The sequence below is a fragment of the Neltuma alba genome, unplaced genomic scaffold, assembly GCF_004799145.2.
Source record: "Neltuma alba isolate B1F8T4 unplaced genomic scaffold, ASM479914v2 tig00012917_pilon, whole genome shotgun sequence".
Lineage (NCBI taxonomy): Eukaryota > Viridiplantae > Streptophyta > Magnoliopsida > Fabales > Fabaceae > Neltuma > Neltuma alba.
Window position 1 is genome coordinate 304,771 of NW_021637284.1, and position 17,428 is coordinate 322,198.

Consider the following 17,428-nt stretch of genomic DNA (forward strand, 5'->3'; position numbering starts at 1 on the left):
CAATCAAATGACACAGAGGCATCGGATGTTTTAAAGAAAGAAACCCTCCCACCAGATTGTAATCCGAAAATGGTAAAGTTAAATTGCTTTATTTAAAAGTCAAATTTGACAATTTCTGTTTAAAATTTAAATTTTTAGATTTACAAGTTTGCGTCATTTACAATAAACATGTAAAAAATTGAATTTCTATGAATTAGTGGTATTTAATTTTCTTATCTAGAAACTGCAGCTAATTTGTTTTTTTCTTTGGAAAACCAGGCTTTCCCAATCCAAGCATATGCTTTTATCAAAACGAAGTTCTCATTTTGGTAACTATTTCACGCAGTATATCAATGACAATTATTCATGCACTATATTAATGTCACCATTAAAATGCTGTCCAAATATTTTATACTTGACTGTCTTTTAAAATAGGTATTCATGCAAAAAAAAATTATATCAATATAATATATTGTGTAAAGATGGATATGGAATGAGCAGTGAACTTTTTTTTAAAAGAAAAAAAAAAGCTGATGGGAATTGTTAACTTTCTTGCCAGCAAAGTGAAATTGATGCCAGAGAAGGGGAGGTGATGATTGTCACGAAGAACAATACACAAAATACCAGGTCGCTTTAGGATAATTAGCCGTTTGACTGTGTGTTGCGTTAGTTGTTCATGCCTTTAGGGTGTAGGCTTCTACATATTCCAAATTACTTGGGTAAAACTAAACTATCGCATGACAGAATTATCACTGAGAGTCGTGGTTTGGTGCTTTTTAATGCCATCTGCCTCCCTTTGTTTATGAGTGGGCTTGGCCCACTTTGTTACCAGAGGAGTAAAACACAAAACTCATTCTGGGCTGCAAGATCCAGTAAAGCCTCACGAACCCATTGGACCCAGTGAAAGCCCAGATGATCAAGGTGGGAATGTAGATTGATCTTAAGATGTGTTTGGATGAAACCAAACCGTGGTTTGGAAAAGTGATTCTGGAGAATAGATTTTGGAAAGAATAAATGTTATGAAAAAGTGATTTTGAGAAGTGAGAGTGTTTGGATAGTTGTTATCAGAAGCACTTTTTATATATACAAATTACTAAAAAAAAGACATAAGTTAATATAATAATTACAGAAAAAATAGATTTTATGATATATTTTAATTTGAAGGAATAAAATTGTTAATAATATATTTTTTTATTAACATGATTAATAATACATAAGATAATATAATTAATAAATAATTAATATGTATATGTATTTATAAAATATAAGATTAAATATGTTTATAAAAAAATATGTTTATAAAAAAAATAACAAGATACATATCCTATAGGCTCTCACACTCTCCCTTTTTTCTCCAAAAGCAACAAAATTTTGTTTTTTCCAAAACCACGGTTTATGCAAATTGGGTGGGTGTTTGGGTGACTTATCACCCAAACGATGCCTTAATCTTTATTGAGGTGGGTGTGTGTGTGTGTGTTTATGTGCAGATTGATCTTAATCTTTATTGATATATACATTTGTGTGCGTGTGTGCGTTTATATGAAGCTTGCTCTCCCCACCTCAGGCTTAGATAGATTATGTTGCCGTTTATGCCATTCTTATTTAATTTTGTTGAGTGAGATTATTACGTCAATTCAAACCTGATATGTTCAATTTTAGCAACATCTGAACTCGTATTTTATTAGCGTCATATAACATACTACCTCTACTGCTAATTATAAGAATTAGTTGACTAATTTGAGGAGATTAAAAAATAAGTTAAGTTAGTTATTTATAATAAATAGGTGTTAACTTTCCTAAAATATCTTTACTAATTAAGTGTATTGGATAGAATTAACATTATTAGAAAGATCACATTGGAAAAAAATATATAAAGATGAAAGATAAATTAAATTAGGATCTTATATTTAGAATCAAAATAAAAATTAAAACAATATATTATATTAATGACCGGAAGTAGTACAATCACTGCGTGGGTGCCTTCTCCAGCTCCTGCAGCCAAAGCATTACATTATTTCCCTGGTCCATCTTTAAAACTCTTGCGGTCTGACAGGTGACTTCATTCTGAAACATCCAGAAATCAAGAGAAGAGAAGAAGAAATCGGGATTTCATGCAATTTCTCGATTGAATTATAACAGGTTCGTTCTGTAAGCCCCAATTCAAAAAAAAACAAAAAACAAAATACCTCTGAAGAGAATATCGCTGGAATGGCATGGCAAGTTTATGAGTCGAACCAAAAAGAACGACATGAACTCAGTCCCCGGGGGGGAAAAAAAGGAAAAAAAAAGAGAACCACATGAACAGGAAAGTTCAACACACGGCACTCGAATATTTTGGCCTGGGAAATTCCGAATTCGAAATCATGAGATTAAAAGAAAAAAAAAACAAAAAAGAAGAAAAGGAAATAAAGCAGGGAATATAGTCATGGTCCAAGTCTGAAATGATTAGCATGATGGAATTTCAGACATAGGCAAGAACGCAGAGTATAGATCTTCAGCTCGTGATCATCTGCAAAAGGGTCTCCAACAGGATTCCAGCCTTCTTGCTTCTTCAAATGGAGTTCTATCTGGAAATGAAAAGTTATCCCAGCTTTAATACGTACTCATAGTCAAACACGTTAATAAGGGGTGACAGAGTTTATGTTCAATTTTGTGTAGACGCTCCTTCAATCCTTAATTTAATACTACATCTGGTCCTTAATATATATAAGAGCTAGTTGACTGATTTAAGTAAATTGAAAAAACTAATTAAGTTAGTTATTTGTAATAAATATGCGTGATTTTTTCTAAAATATTTTTGTTAATTAAGTATACTGGATAGAACTACTATTATTATAAGAACTATCTTAAAAAATAGATAAATATGAGAGACAAAATAGATCAGAATCTTATATTTAAAACAAAATAAAAGTCAAATGAATTCTTATATAAAGAATCAAAAGTAGTACCTAGTTAACTAATTTTAGTATGTTAAAGATATTAGTTAAATTAACTAATATGATATGTTTTTTCTAAAATATCCTGATAATTTTCATTAATTCCTTAGTTAATAAGATTATTATTAAGAAAATATTAATATAACTAATTCAGAAAAAACTAATAAACACGTGCAATAAGACTTACATGTAGGACTAATATCAACTTTCAAATTAAACCTTATCAAGGACAGAAGAGTATATATTTATAGATATCACATATTTATACTTTCTTCCGTATAGCAATAAATTTAGAAGACGAATAAATTGATAGTTTACGTTTAGAATTAGAACAAACTATGCTACTCCATTTTCAGATGATCTCCGACTGCCTCTTCCTAGAGGACCGTGCGGAACTTGAATTAATGCAGGCCCGGGTTTAATGGAATGGAAGGCTCCTCTTCCCCCCGGTTTTCAATCAATAATCATGATTTTGCTGCATCTCTGGTGAAAACTGGGTCCCGACTAGAGCTGATAATACGGGTTGGGCCCGCGGGCCCAGCCCGCCAACCCGCCAAAAATGGCGGGCTCGGGTTGGCAAAATGCCAGCCCGCCAAGGTGCGGGCTACTCCAGCCCGCACCGTTTTCAGCCCGCTCCGCCGCGGGCTAGCCCGCCAGTTGGCGGGCTAGCCCGCTTTTTTTTTTTTTTTAAATTTTAATTTTTATATAATTTCTAATATGTTATACAACATAATTGGAGGATTTTAACCCCAAATTTCATATTTACATCTTCTCATCCATGTAATTGCATATGTAATACATACATAAAAGATCTACTTAATTAATTTGGATAAGAAAAATAGTCAAATTAATTATTTAGAAAAAAATATGTGTTAGTTTTTCTAAAATATCTTCTCAAATTATAAATTAATCCTCACATTATTTTATTATAACTCATTACTCAAGTTTAAAACTCCAAATCCAATTTTAACATTACAAATTAAGTCCAAACTTATACAAGTAATAATTTTTTTTTAAAAAAAAAAAAAGTTAGGCGGGCCGGCGGGCTAGCCCGCCAGCCCGCCTTGGCGGGCTCGGGCTGGCAAAATGCCAGCCCGCCAAAGTGCGGGCTACTTCAGCCCGCACCGCTTTTGGCCCGCACCGCTGCGGGCTGGCCCGTATCCGCACCGCCAGCCCGCATTCCCAGCTCTAGTCCCGACAAATCGTTAAGTGTTTGTCGCACGGGCCTTTCTCCGTGATATTTTTTACTCATGGGCTGTCCAAGTGTTAATGTATTGTATATCCTCTAATATCTCATATTGCATTATTAATATTCAAAATTCTACCGGCCTGTTGGCCTAGTGGTGTGGGTGTGTGCGTGATGCCGGTTCGATCCCGTTTCTTGTAACTCAAAAAAAAAGAAAAAATCAAAATTCTGTTTTAATCATTTGTTTCGGGTCCATGTAATAAAAACGACAACAGATGTGATTAGACCTTCAACGTACTCTTTTAGCTGTTTAAAGATGGCGATGGCACGCAAGGAATCCATTATGTACCGTTTAAAGTATATCCTGCTTAAAAACGACGATCAAACTTCAGTCTTTATATAAAGAGAACATGACTCGCTCTTTTTTTTTTTTTTTTAAAGGTTAAACAACTCCTTTGAAGTTGTGCGCTTTGATATTTTATTAAAGCATGCCCACAAATTGTTGGTGTTATAGTATTTTAGCAACTTTTATTCGAATTTTTTTCATCCAACAAGAAGTTACTATTAAGTTTTACTGTGAGATTTTCATGAAATAATCTACTTCATCAGACGATATGTGCTGTTGACCCAAAAAAATTCAAATGAAATATGTTAAAACGGTAACATGAGATTTATGTTTTTTTTTCTTTTTTGTAAAAAGGACAATATGGGCTTGCACTTTATACTGCCCTGCAAATTGTACATGACAAAGGAAACCAAACAAATAAATAATAAAAAAAAAGGAGCAAGAACAGTATTGTTGTTTATTTATTTATTTCAATGGGCCTAGAATATGTGCAGGTTTTAAGACATCCTTTGACCAAAAAGGTTAGACGTCCTCGGAGGAGACAAATAGAGGTTACAGTTGTTATGATCCTGACAACAACTCAACTTTCTTAGGCAGGACGGCTTATTAGAGGTTCCTCTTACAATTCATATCCCCACCTCGCCCTTTTCTAAATCTTGTTCCCCTCCTTCCCTCCTTTTACTCCTTTTCTCCTCTGTTCCTCCATACATTCCTCAAAAAGAATACTCCTACATTATATATCTTCATTATTACCACCTCCACTACAAAATCCCTAGACCAATCCTACCTACCCCAAAAGGGCCTTCTTCCACCACTGGATCAAATTTGAAACACCACCAACCCGGAAAAAAGAAAAAAAGAAAAAAGAAAAAGAAAACAAAAAATTAAATAGAAAGAGAGAGAGAGATCGCTAACCCCTAAGCGAGAGAACGACAGACATTCCAGTTGTATCTCGTTGCTTTTGAGGTACGTAATTTTATGCGTTCCCGAAGTTTATTTTTGTAATAACTGTCTTCACATTATTTTATTGGCATATAGATCATTTTATTTATTATTATAAAATAGTAAACACATTTGCATGCATGCATGCAAGCAAGCAGGTTGCCCCCACGACACCCACGTGGCATATCGGTTGATGATATTATTGATTATTATTATTTGATTATTTGATTATTTGTTTTGTTTTTGGTGGGATTAGACACAGGACGCTGCTCATACGACGATAGTAATCAATTTTCTCACGGCCTTTCATTGGAAAAGCGGAATGCTGTGTGGCAGTACAGCCGGGGTCCCACCAAATCCAACGAGCCACGTAACAGCCTGATGATGGACATTTTCATGTAAGACCGTGAAGAACTAACTGCGGTGCGGAGGCGGTGACCACTAATCACGCTACGCCCCGCGCACACGCGCACGCTCTCTCTCGTAATTCTGGGTTGGAATGGAATTATCATGATTAAGCAAATCCCAGAGTTTCCACTTCAAAGAAAAGCACTATCAGATTCTTCTAATAATGACGGAGTTGTTTCTGTTCGACAATTCTCCTTCGCTGAGCACGAGTGTGCGATCCACGCCCAAACCGGATGAAGGAACAGGGATGGGGGCAGCGTGGGAAGCACGCTGGGGCGGGGTCGCGTGAGGATAGGTGAGGGTAAATGACAATGTGACGCTTAGCGTCTTGGGCTAATCGCAGTTTTCGCTCGTAGTTTACAAGGCGAATAGAGGGCATCTTTTGGAAAGCGGTGGTCGTCCCGTTTGTCGAACGCAGGTTCATCAATCTCAAGACGATCTGATTCTCTCTTCTCTTCTCTCTCTTCGTGAGTGTTTTTTTGAATCTTTTGATCGAATGGGGTCGATACTCTCTCAGAGGACTTGCTCGGGCTCTGGCCTCTGATGAATCTGGGGTCGCTTTATGCCGGTTTTAAAAATTAAAAAAAAAATCAAAAAATAAATAGTCGGGGCTTTATCTTATAATAATTCATGTGACCTTTTTCTTTTGGTGGAAGAGTTTCTATCTTTGACCCGAAGCAATCTGGCTTATAGTAGGAACACACACTGACCCAAGAAGAGGGGGCAGGGCAAGGGTTGCTTTGATGACTGCAGAGGATCACGTTGACGATACTTTATCCCTCCCTCTCTCTTGCCCTTTAACTTTTTCTTAAAAATTAAAAATGAGGGGGAAAATATTGGGCATTGCATATTAGGAATATATTTGTACATGGTGTGGCTAGGAGAGAAGGGCAAAGTGGGAGTAGGAATTGTAAAAGAAAAAGATATTATGGTGTGGTTGATGGATGTTAGATTCGGAGGCACGAGGGAGGTATGATGACGAAGTTGGCTTTGTTTTGGTTCACGTGATTCGCACGGTACGGCCATCCAGTGATGGGGGTCGTCCAAAAACTGATCGCTTGTTGACGCAGAGATTTGACGGATTGGACGGCCTATAACAACTAACGGCGTAGAGCTGTTTTAGTTTTGGAGAGGGGTGGTAATTGCTCTGTTGAAATTCACATCTTCTAACCAGCTGCATGTTTCCATATCCTCGCTCCACTTCACAAGAGTGTGTGATAGTGATACTGAGAGGCAGTATTTATATGAAAACTAAATTATAATTTTAAAAATATTGTTACGGTTTACGAAATAAATATATAAAAGAGTTTATCTCATTTTATAAAAAAATAAAGGTTGCCAAACACTCCCCAAATAAAAAACCCCTTGATTCTCCACATCACATGTCTTGTTTAGTCATGGCTCTAACATTGAAACTAAAATGAAGCCTAATTTACTAAAGCATAATGCTGAATGTCCATTATACTCCTATGATATAAAATAATTATATCTATGAAACATGGGTAGAAAATGGGGGAGGGGAATAGTTTGGGATTAGCAAGGGGATTGAAATTAAATGGAGTACTAGCATGGATGGAGGATTTGATATTGGGATTGGAGCGTGTGGGAGAAGAGGGAAGGGAGGGGAGCGTGAGGAGGGAAGTATTCCATTTTGCTTGGGAGGGTGGCAGTGGCAGTGGCAGAGGCAGATACGGATACGGACAGAGGTTTTGATGTGTTGGGTTTGAGACTCATAAAGCCTCGTGATCGGAGAAGGCAGATCCATGGAAGACTGTTCCCCCGAGTCACGTGGCCTCTTTTGACTACCCCAATGACCAAAACCCATCTCTTCCTTCCATTCAATTCTACTATTATTTGCTTCAAATAATTTACTCCCACTCACAAAAAGATAGAAACTGAAAATACTCCCTCTGCATGCACTCAGCCCCCCCTCCCTCATGTAGTGTATTGGGTCCCTTATCTGTCCACGTCTTTATGGCCTCTCCCTCCTCCCACCCACCCCCTCTCTATATAAACACGTATGGACATCTCTCACTTGGCGATTAACGACAACGTGGACTGCAGCTGCTGACTGGTATTTCGCCATTTTATTAGCTTTTAAAGCTAACGGACAACTTCCCCTTCTCATTGTACCACTCAGCTCTTTCTTCCAAGCCCCCTCCCTCTCATTTCAACCGTTTTATTATTGCCACTACTCACTCGCTCCCTACTCTCCTGCTTGTACTTCTCTGCTCTCTTCCCTTCAAATCTACACACTCATCATCATTTTCTCTTTCTCTCTCTTTCCCTGTGCTTATTAAGTTTCTTTCGCCGTTCATCTTCACCTTCAAATCGGAACCTTGAAATTTCGAGGTGGGTGAGTGTGGAGGGTATTTTTCCTTGAAACTGCGAGAGCTAAGGCAAATATGATGCACCGTTGCTGTAGCTCCCAGGGGCACGTGATGGGACCCTGTACGTGTGGTATGATTCACGGCCAAACCAATTCCTTCTCCATGCTCTTCTCTATGCCCAACCACAAATCCTATGGTGATTGCGACATGTATTCTTTCCCTTCCTCTCCTTCCTCTTCTGTTGACTGCACCCTCTCTCTGGGTACCCCGTCTACCCGTTTATCTGAAGACGAAGAAAAACACAGCCGCCATGCCCGTCGTTCTGTTTCCAACTTCTGCTGGGATCTATTACAATCCAAACACACCTCGGAATCCCACACTAAGTCCAGTCGTGGCAGCAATACTGGTAACTCCTCCAACAATGATCCCCTACTCGCTCGTCGTTGTGCTAACTGCGACACCACTTCCACTCCCCTCTGGAGAAACGGCCCTCGAGGCCCCAAGGTAATTATCCAATTCTCTGTTACATATTTCTGAGTCAGACAGATACTCGTCGTGTACTTAAAAATTTATTCATGTGGAGTGTTGATCATCAGCATCTATTAGACGCTACGATTCAACTGCTGTCCATATTGTAGAGTGTCATGAATCTGTGTGTTTGTTCTTAGCGTTGAACACTGAATGAATGGTGTTACATGAATTGCAGTCACTATGCAATGCCTGCGGGATTAGATTCAAGAAGGAAGAGAGAAGGGCGGGTGCTGTAGCCGCCACGACGGCGGCCAACTCAGGCGGCGTCATGGAGACGGCGCAGATGTTTTCCGGACACCACAACACTTCTTCATGGTACGCGCAGTCTCAGAGCCAGAAAATGCAGTGCCTCTCTCCGGGGATGGGCAGCGAGCTTCGCTTCGTGGACGACGCCGACCGTGACGCCGAGCGCGGCATTCCGTTTCTCTCTTGGAGACTCAACGTTACGGACAGACCGAGCCTCGTTCATGATTTTACGAGATGAAACGTTGGGAAAATGATGTTTTGATAATAGAAACGACAAGAGGAGGTATTTAGCGAGTCCGACGGTCAAGATGACGCAGTTATACTTCACGTTTTACGATGATAATGCAGATGTTCTTGATGGCGATGGTTATGGTCTCCTCGCGTCAATATTATAGATTTATCTTTTTTCTTTCCGGCGTTAATGTCTTTGACCTTTTCCTTTTTGTTCTCTTCCTTTTCTCCGCCTTGCCTGAGATGGAGTAGCAAGAATGGGATAATCCTATGTTCTAAGTTTGCTTTTTCTCATGAGCTTATTCTTTTAACTTTCTCTTTCAGTTACGAAAACCCACCTTTCTGTTGGTTCACTTTTTCTCTGGGGAGTGAATAAATAAATGGTGGTAACAATGATCAAATATGAACCGTTGGATCACTTTCGTTGCTCCTTGGTATCGTACTATCGTAATAACACGGCCCTCTTTTCAGGGGTACTGATAATAATAATAATTTCCTGAAAAGAGAAGAAACTACAAGTTAAAAGCTTGAGTCTGAGACTTAATGATAGCTGTTTTCATTTTACTGAATTCCACAAGGCAGATGCAGCGAGTATGGAGAGAACAGGGAGGTGTACAGACTGATGCAATTAAACCAGTTGATGCAATTCTGATGGTCCAATTGTTGGATCACTGTTCAGTCTGAACCGGACACTGCGGTTCAGAACAGTGAAACTGATATGTCTTTTTGAGTTTTTTTTTTTTTGACCGCATCCGATCTAGCCATCCAATGGAGCTCGCGTACGTCGTGCTGACTGGGAACTTTTCTTAACTTTTATCCTGATGGAATATTTTAATTGGGTCACTTGGAAATGTTCCCTCCTCGATGGCTAATTCCCTGCTGGGAATTTTTTAATTACATGGCACCAACTTAAAAGACATCAGTAGCTATTTAATGATTATACACGTACAAAGGAGACGCAGAGTAAGTGATCGAGACCTTCATGACAAAATGCTTGGGGATGCAGTATATAGAGGTTTTGTGACATAAACGAGAATAAGGAATCTGTTGCGTCTGAGATAACGTTGGTTCAGACATTGTCATAGCCGTTGACGAAATATATATATACTACCTCCGATCCTAATTATAAGATCCAGTTGACTCATTTGAGAAGATTAAAAAAATAAGTTGAGTTAGTTATTTGTCCTAAATAGGTGTTGTCTTTCCTAAAATATCCTTATTAATCAAATGTATTGACTAGAACTATCATTGTTAGAAGGGCTATTTTGGAAAAAAATATATAAATATGAGAGACAGAGTGGATTGGGGTCTTATATTTAGGATTTAAATAAAAGTCAAATAGAGTGTTATATTAAAGATCGGAGGTAGTATGAGGTTGCTCCTTTCCCATAATCATGTTTATGCTAAATTAGGTGGAATCAGTCTTGACAGGGCTAATAATGAAGGTTATATTAGAGAAAATTGTTTCGTCGAGTTGTAAACGCGATCGATAAAAAAAAAAAAAAAATCTCCACCTATACAATGCCACATCAAGTGCCAAGAACTCTTTTTTATAAACTCAAAAACCCTATCTTAACAGTTAACAACAATAGTTGATTGATTTTATCTTTGTATTTTAAATTTTAAATGGATCCATGTGTGAGCGTGTATATTGGTTTTTTTAAAATATAAATGACTATATTGATGGTTTTTCTTGTTTGATCGATAAGTGCAAAATATAACACACACACATAAGTACAGTGCGATGCATGGGAATATTCAAGTCAGCAATAAAATGCATATATGGATAATCACGCTTGTTTTAATTTATTGAAACAAAATGAAATATTTGAAGTGAACTTAACTGTTTAGATCACCGAATAGAAAAGGAAAACAATGTGCCTGGAGGCAAATAAATGTTTCAAAATGTTTTGAAAATTAAAGTTGACAGAAACTATTTTTTTTCTGTTTAATTTCCTCATAATAGAACAGCCTAAACTTTATCGTCCTTGACGGGTAAAATAAAGGGACACTATTCAACAGAGAAAAGCTGTTATTTCATTAGAGCTTTTAAAGGCACAAATCCATGGCAAAGGCCAAAGGATCGAACCAAAGTGTGAGGACGAATCAAACGCCTTCGAAGGGACGCAATCCCCAGATCTATCACTCGACAAAAAGCAGCCTGATCTGCCCAAGGAAGCTCCAACCACTTCAAACAGAACCCGGAGACTAAAGTCGCCACTTATCAGTCCTAACGTCTTTGAATTGACTGGTCAATTTTCAAGAATTCCATTTACGATTTGTTTTGCTACCAGCCCAAATTTATAATTTTCCAGGAGAGAGATGTGTCTAGCAATTATTTGACCTGGGTAACTACCAAATTTTAAACTATTGAATTGGATCCAACTGTCCACAGTTGCAATGGTCTCTCGTACGTGTTAATGAAGAAATTAAAAGTCATTTTTGACAATACCCGTGACTTATTATTAAAACGCGCGGAAACGATTTCTTTTCATTTAATGGAAAAATCCCTGTAACTGCAAACGTTTGAATTAAATTCAATCTTTCAAATTTAATACTACTCTGATTATAAATATAAGACCATTTTTATAGTGTAGGACTAGAATAGTAGTTTATAAAACTAGAAATTATTCTATATTTTGTAAATTTAATTTAAACAGTTTAGAATTGCAGCGGCCATAGCAAACGGAAATATAATGAAGAAAATCCAAAGTTGGTGCGAGGTCTCATTCCTTGATTATCTATGAACAGGCTAAAACTATCACGCTTCCTTTTAATTATTCCATTACAACTCAATAAAAGACCTTCTTTTTATCATGTGATTGCAACTTCCAATCCAAAAAAAAAAAAACAAAGAAAGAAACATAACTTGACATTTTGGTGGCATCGTCGTCCAATTAATTAATATTCCATTCAATTCACGACCAGCTCTAAAAACACATCCTTAAAAAATAAAATAAAATAAAATACATTATCGGCCATGAACAGGGTGGCGGCCATGACCTTCTCTTATTTCCGGGACAATAAGCCAGGGTCCGCCACAAAACAACTCAATAACTCTGCTCTTATATATATATATTATTCACATTTTTATGACTTCCTTCAACTATGACTTCCTTCAACTACTTGCTCCTAAGTCCTAAGTACCAATAATTCATATGCATATAGTATAAGGTTAATAATAGCCCGTGTGACAAGTGGCTTTTCCGGGGATGTGCTTATGGTTAACCAAACATTGAGACGATCGCGTTGGGCTCGGCCAGCACTGGGCCAGGGTAGGGTCCTTTGACCAACTGGAGCAGAAAACATGAAACAGTGGCCCCATTTCTGCACCGCGATTTGTACAGATTATTTACGAAGGAGTGATAATGACGTCACATCTACCGGAGGGCAAAATCTTTGGGGTAGAAAATTAGGTTCTTGAGAATTGAATGTGGATGCATCTATCCAAGCTAATCTTGAAAATAAATGAAGAAAGCATGTCCTTGGTCAAGACCATACACATGTACGTATGTGTGTATATTTTGTGTATATTTCTGCATGCAGATGGTCATTCCATTTCCTGGCGTTCAATAAATACCGCCTAATTAAATGTTCCCGAATTCTCTGCGACGACGTCATTTTCTAACGACTCTAACCCGTTTGGGTGTCCAGGCTCATCTCCATAAATCACCGCACAGTCAGGTCCCAGTACGTCTCAGACTATAAATAAAGACACGAGAAGTGTGTAGAAAGTAGAAAATGCTCTTTTTATGAGTCAATATTTTCCTATTTTATCCATCTAACCTCCACTCTAATTAATCAATGCCCAGCAGAAGTCAACAAAGCATACATATCACGTTGAAATTTATGAACCCTATCACAATCATCCGATGAACGCTGCCTGAATTTCCTCCAGAGTTTTTTCCTTGGTCTCAGGAACCCAGAGCTTGACAAAAGCCACCGCAAAGAAGGAGAACACTGCGTAAATGGCGAATGTCCCTGTTGGATGGCAAGCAGACTGTATGTTATATATATATATATATATATATATATATATATTTCCAAGTCATTATGAGTCATATATACACACACTACCGACTGACCTGCACTGCTCCAGCTCAGGAGCAAGTTGGTGGTCATGGTGATCCCCCACGCAGTGAACCAGTTTAAAAATGTGGCCAAGCTTCCTGCAAGGCCCTTAATATCTGGCGGAAGTATCTGCATTTTAAATCCCCATTTACTTACAAATCAATCCAATATTCTATTATTCTTGAAATCCACTTGAGCCTACATGTGTGTTTAATTTGCATACCTCAGACATCAGAAGCCAGGGAAGTGGTCCCATGCCCAGAGAATATCCAATGCCCATAGTCTAAAACAACAAGTACAAAAGAGTAATTATTCATGAAATAACTTCAAGCACGCAATGATGTTGAACCATATGTGTATAAATGATAAAAATCATACCACCACCCCTCCAGCGCTGAGTACCCCCAAAACTTTTTGTAGGTCAGAATCGTTTGATATGACCCCCTGAAAGCAATCAAAACGATTTTGAATCAGTGCTAATTAAACTCATGAATCATGATATCAGCTCGTGATTTCTGAATTACCAACCTCCATAAAGAATGCTGCAGAAATAACCACGAGGCTAAGTGTCATCAGACAGGATGATGCCTGCGGAAAGTTTTTCATGTTCATATATAAATTTTGATGCATAGTATTTTATTTGCTGAAAACGATGTTAATTTGCATAATATACTCACTATCAGAAGCACCCTCCGTCCAGTTTTGTCCACCAGCCAAACAGTGACCCCGGACATCACCACCTGCACATTTAAGAATTTACAATGATATTTGAATTTAAAGGAAAGTCCTGACTTAATCCCTATTGAATAGAACGCTTTCTATCTTGTCATTTACAGAACATTCTCGTCTTAAATTTAGTCTTTCACTCATTAAAAATGCTTTTATTATTATCATAACTTACGTGACAAAACTAAAAATATGCTTATCTTCTATCAAAACTAAAAGAGGGTTCCCTCTGGAATTTACTATTATAGTTCATTAGAAAACAGCTGGCTATCAAGTTGACAAGTTCAATACTTCAGAATTAAGCTTCTGACCTGGACAACTCCAAATCCAAACGTAACAGCATCACTGGATGTAATCCCTAGCATGCCATGGAAATTACAGACAAAGTGATCAGAAGATTATATATCTCAAACAATTGGCAGATTATGGTGAAGTAGTTCTTTACCTGCAGTTGCAAAGATCTTGCTAGAATAGAAGAAAACTCCAGTCATACCAGTCAATTGCTGAAGCACGAGCAATCCGACCCCTACCTGCAAAAACTCTGATATTCTTTGGGACTAGCCAAACAAGGAAAATAGCAAGTGGAACAAGAAAGGATCAGACCGTTAAAGGAAACCAATATCTCCTTCTCTTAAGATCTGCTAACTGGACTGTTTCTGTTTTGTCCGTTGACAACAAGGATTCCTGTCCCAAGAATATGTTTCAGTAAAGTGTCTCTGTCTCTAATCCCCAAGTTTATATTTGAAGTTTCTAACAGAATCGGGGCAAACAGCGGGGTACCTCGATTTCTCGGGCTTCCATTGTAATATCAGCTTGAGGTCCTCGAAGAACTTGTAAAGAAGCCTCGAACTTTTCTTTCATCCCCATTCCGGCCTGGAAACCCCAAGTAAAAGAAACTCAGAAAGAGGTGAAGTGAAGATGTAGCAAAATTAGTCGTATATATGGGCATTAAAACATTTTGCTTGATGCATACCAACCATCTAGGAGATTCTGGAATGAACAATAACCCAGGCATCAAAATAGCACAAGGCAAACCTCCTGCACAGAATTGGATGAATGGTTCACTATATTTCTCTTCTTGTTACTGAAATTTAGTTATCAATCAATTCATCTTTCAGAATAGTTAAGGACTTACCAAGAGCTGCTAGCACTCTCCAATTGACAAAAAGCCCCAGGAGGTAAGTTATCATTATTCCTATCTGAATTGAAAGCTAAAAGAGGGAAAAACAATATACGGAGATCTGAAAATCAATCATTTGTTAACGAACAATTATAAGACTCAATTCAAATTAAAGCAGCATGGAAATGGAACCAACCTGGTTCACAGATCCAAGGCTACCTCTCATGGTTCGAGGTGATACCTCTGCTATATAAACAGGCACCTAAAAAATTATTCCCAATTTATGAACCAGAAAAACCAAAGAAAGCAGCCAAAGTGGACATATACATATATATAGGTCGGGTTCAATGGCTTATGGAGATTACCACATAAGATATTATTCCCACCCCAAATCCTTCCAATAATCTTCCCAGTAATAGAAGCGATGATTCCTACAAATTCAGGGGACGTTTTCTATCATTAGAAGGTAACAAAGTTTCAAAGGGCACGAGCAGTGGCAGAGTTGCTATTTGACCACTCATACTTACACTGGCCATAGAAATGGCTAGCCATCCTATAACATTTGGGATTGCTGCTATCATTAGGGACTGCATAATCATATCAGCAAAGCCAAAACAACACTGATTAGTTTATAACGGGGACGACTTAAACTTTATTGGGATTCAGATTTGTTTTTAGGCGTCAGATTTATATTAACATGTATCTCAGCTTCTGAAACGTACAAGGGTCTAGCACTTCCAAAAGTGAGAATGCTTTAACAACTCCTTGTGTGTACACATATATATGAGATTTTTATAAATGCTCTATCTAGGTGGTCCATTATTTTCCATTTCTACCCATATCAACCTCAAAGTTACATATAGAAGAGTATGATACCCCTTTACGCCCATAGTAATCTGCTATTTGACCACTAGCTGTTGCTCCCACCATGGCACCAACGTTCGACAGTGATCCAAATGTGGAGAACTGTTCTCATCATTATATTCATCTAAAGTGAATCAAGTAATTAAAGAACAAAGAAACAAAAATGGCCAAAACTGGGTCAAATAATTCAAAGAAGAGAATAATCAGACCCTTGAAATTGAGAGATTAAGATCTCTAATTATATTCACTTGAGTCGGAGAAGAATACGCGCACTGCACGAATATATATCATGACAGCGACACGAGTCAGTCAATATTTCAAGCATCAACGTAAAACATGTAAACGACGTCGCACGCAACGAGATAGTGGTGTGAAGATGAAGCACCGTGACACCAAACTGGAAAGGACCCAACGCGACGATGAGGACGCAGACCAAAACAAAGAGAGAGCTTTCTCGAGCATTGTCTGATCCCAGGAATGGCTTCCTCACGCTCGCGCTGTTCTCCACATCGTTCCTTGCATTCATTATTGCTTCTTACGTCGCAGTATCCGTAGGTTCTCGTCAATAATAATAGTAATAATATGAGATGATTAAACAGATATATTGGATTCTATGAGGTTGGGAAAAGGGAAAGAAAAGGATGTGAGATGCTTTATATAGGAGAAGCTTATGTGTTCCATGAGTGAACCAAGGTGCCTCCAAATGAGGGTGTCTGGGTCTCGGAGACTTGTCCGCGTCATTTGGACGTGCGAGAAAAATAAGGTGATCCTGATCCTTTGGTCGCGTCCGTTGCCTGGCTCATGATGGTTAATTCAACACCCCGAGGTCATACCTATAGGAAGCGCTGAACGTCCAGGAGACTGTGGGGCCCAAATAAATATAGGCCTCTGAATATATAAGAAAAGAAATATACTCCTCCGATCCTTAATATAGGACCCAATTGTTGAATTGATTTTGGTTTTAAATATAAGACTCGTTTATCATATTTATCAATTTTCTCTAAATTACCCCTATGGATACTCCTTCAACAATAATCAAATAGAAAAGGAAGATGGGGTATTAAGAAAAATGATTATGATATTTTAGAAAAAACATGTCACATTTCTTATAATTAACTAACTTACCTAACTTCTTTAATATAATCAAATTAGTTAAATAAGTCTTATATTAAGAACTGGAAGAGTACATTATAAAGAGAAACTACACGAAAAGATTAATTGTTCTTTTAAAACACACTGTTTATAAAGTATCATTAATACTAACAAGACTTTAAACGGTTACTAGAGTTAAAAATGTTTATTTTTCAGTTAATTTTTTGAAATCCCGTCTAAAATTAACTATTTTATAAGTTAAGATGAAATGAACTGGCTATATTATTGAGAGTGAAAGCTCATAATTATTTCATTTGAAGACTTCGATTTTTTTTTTTCCAGACAAGATTTTGATACATTTTGCAACTTTGAAAATTAGAATGATATGAAAACTAATTAATTATAACACACTAGGCTTTT

General features: G+C 37.6%; 2 protein-coding genes across 2 annotated transcripts; one reads left to right on the forward strand and one right to left on the reverse strand.

The window, feature by feature from the left end:
* Nucleotides 1-7,933: 7,933 nt before the first annotated feature.
* On the forward strand, nucleotides 7,934-9,361 carry LOC114732494 (GATA transcription factor 19-like). Its single transcript, XM_028919766.1, has 2 exons — nucleotides 7,934-8,631; nucleotides 8,834-9,361. Exons 1-2 carry the CDS (start codon nucleotides 8,203-8,205, stop codon nucleotides 9,140-9,142), a joined length of 738 nt encoding a protein of 245 aa, XP_028775599.1. The 5' UTR covers nucleotides 7,934-8,202; the 3' UTR covers nucleotides 9,143-9,361.
* Nucleotides 9,362-12,886: 3,525 nt separating this feature from the next.
* LOC114732547 (sugar transporter ERD6-like 4) lies at nucleotides 12,887-16,442 on the reverse strand. The gene is made up of 18 exons (XM_028919831.1): nucleotides 16,302-16,442; nucleotides 16,126-16,188; nucleotides 15,929-16,018; nucleotides 15,580-15,639; nucleotides 15,418-15,483; nucleotides 15,249-15,314; nucleotides 15,068-15,143; nucleotides 14,906-14,970; nucleotides 14,713-14,805; nucleotides 14,536-14,616; nucleotides 14,378-14,462; nucleotides 14,244-14,290; nucleotides 13,884-13,946; nucleotides 13,735-13,794; nucleotides 13,585-13,650; nucleotides 13,430-13,489; nucleotides 13,221-13,335; nucleotides 12,887-13,116 (listed from the first exon to the last, which is right to left on the reverse strand). The coding sequence occupies exons 1-18, from the start codon at nucleotides 16,440-16,442 to the stop codon at nucleotides 13,001-13,003; spliced, it is 1,413 nt and encodes a 470-aa protein (XP_028775664.1). The 3' UTR covers nucleotides 12,887-13,000.
* Nucleotides 16,443-17,428: the final 986 nt, after the last annotated feature.

What these genes read in the sequence shown, in the direction of transcription:
- LOC114732547 (XM_028919831.1), bottom strand. Translation starts at nt 16,442, where the DNA reads ATGAATGCAAGGAACGATGTGGAGAACAGCGCGAGCGTGAGGAAGCCA. An exon ending in CTTTCCAGTTTGGTGTCACG is followed by an intron (nt 16,189 to 16,301) that starts GTGCTTCATCTT and finishes ATATTCGTGCAG; the next exon opens with TGCGCGTATTCTTCTCCGAC. An exon ending in GACGGAGGGTGCTTCTGATA is followed by an intron (nt 13,795 to 13,883) that starts GTGAGTATATTA and finishes AACTTTCCGCAG; the next exon opens with GCATCATCCTGTCTGATGAC.
- LOC114732494 (XM_028919766.1), top strand. Translation starts at nt 8,203, where the DNA reads ATGATGCACCGTTGCTGTAGCTCCCAGGGGCACGTGATGGGACCCTGT. An exon ending in ACGGCCCTCGAGGCCCCAAG is followed by an intron (nt 8,632 to 8,833) that starts GTAATTATCCAA and finishes CATGAATTGCAG; the next exon opens with TCACTATGCAATGCCTGCGG.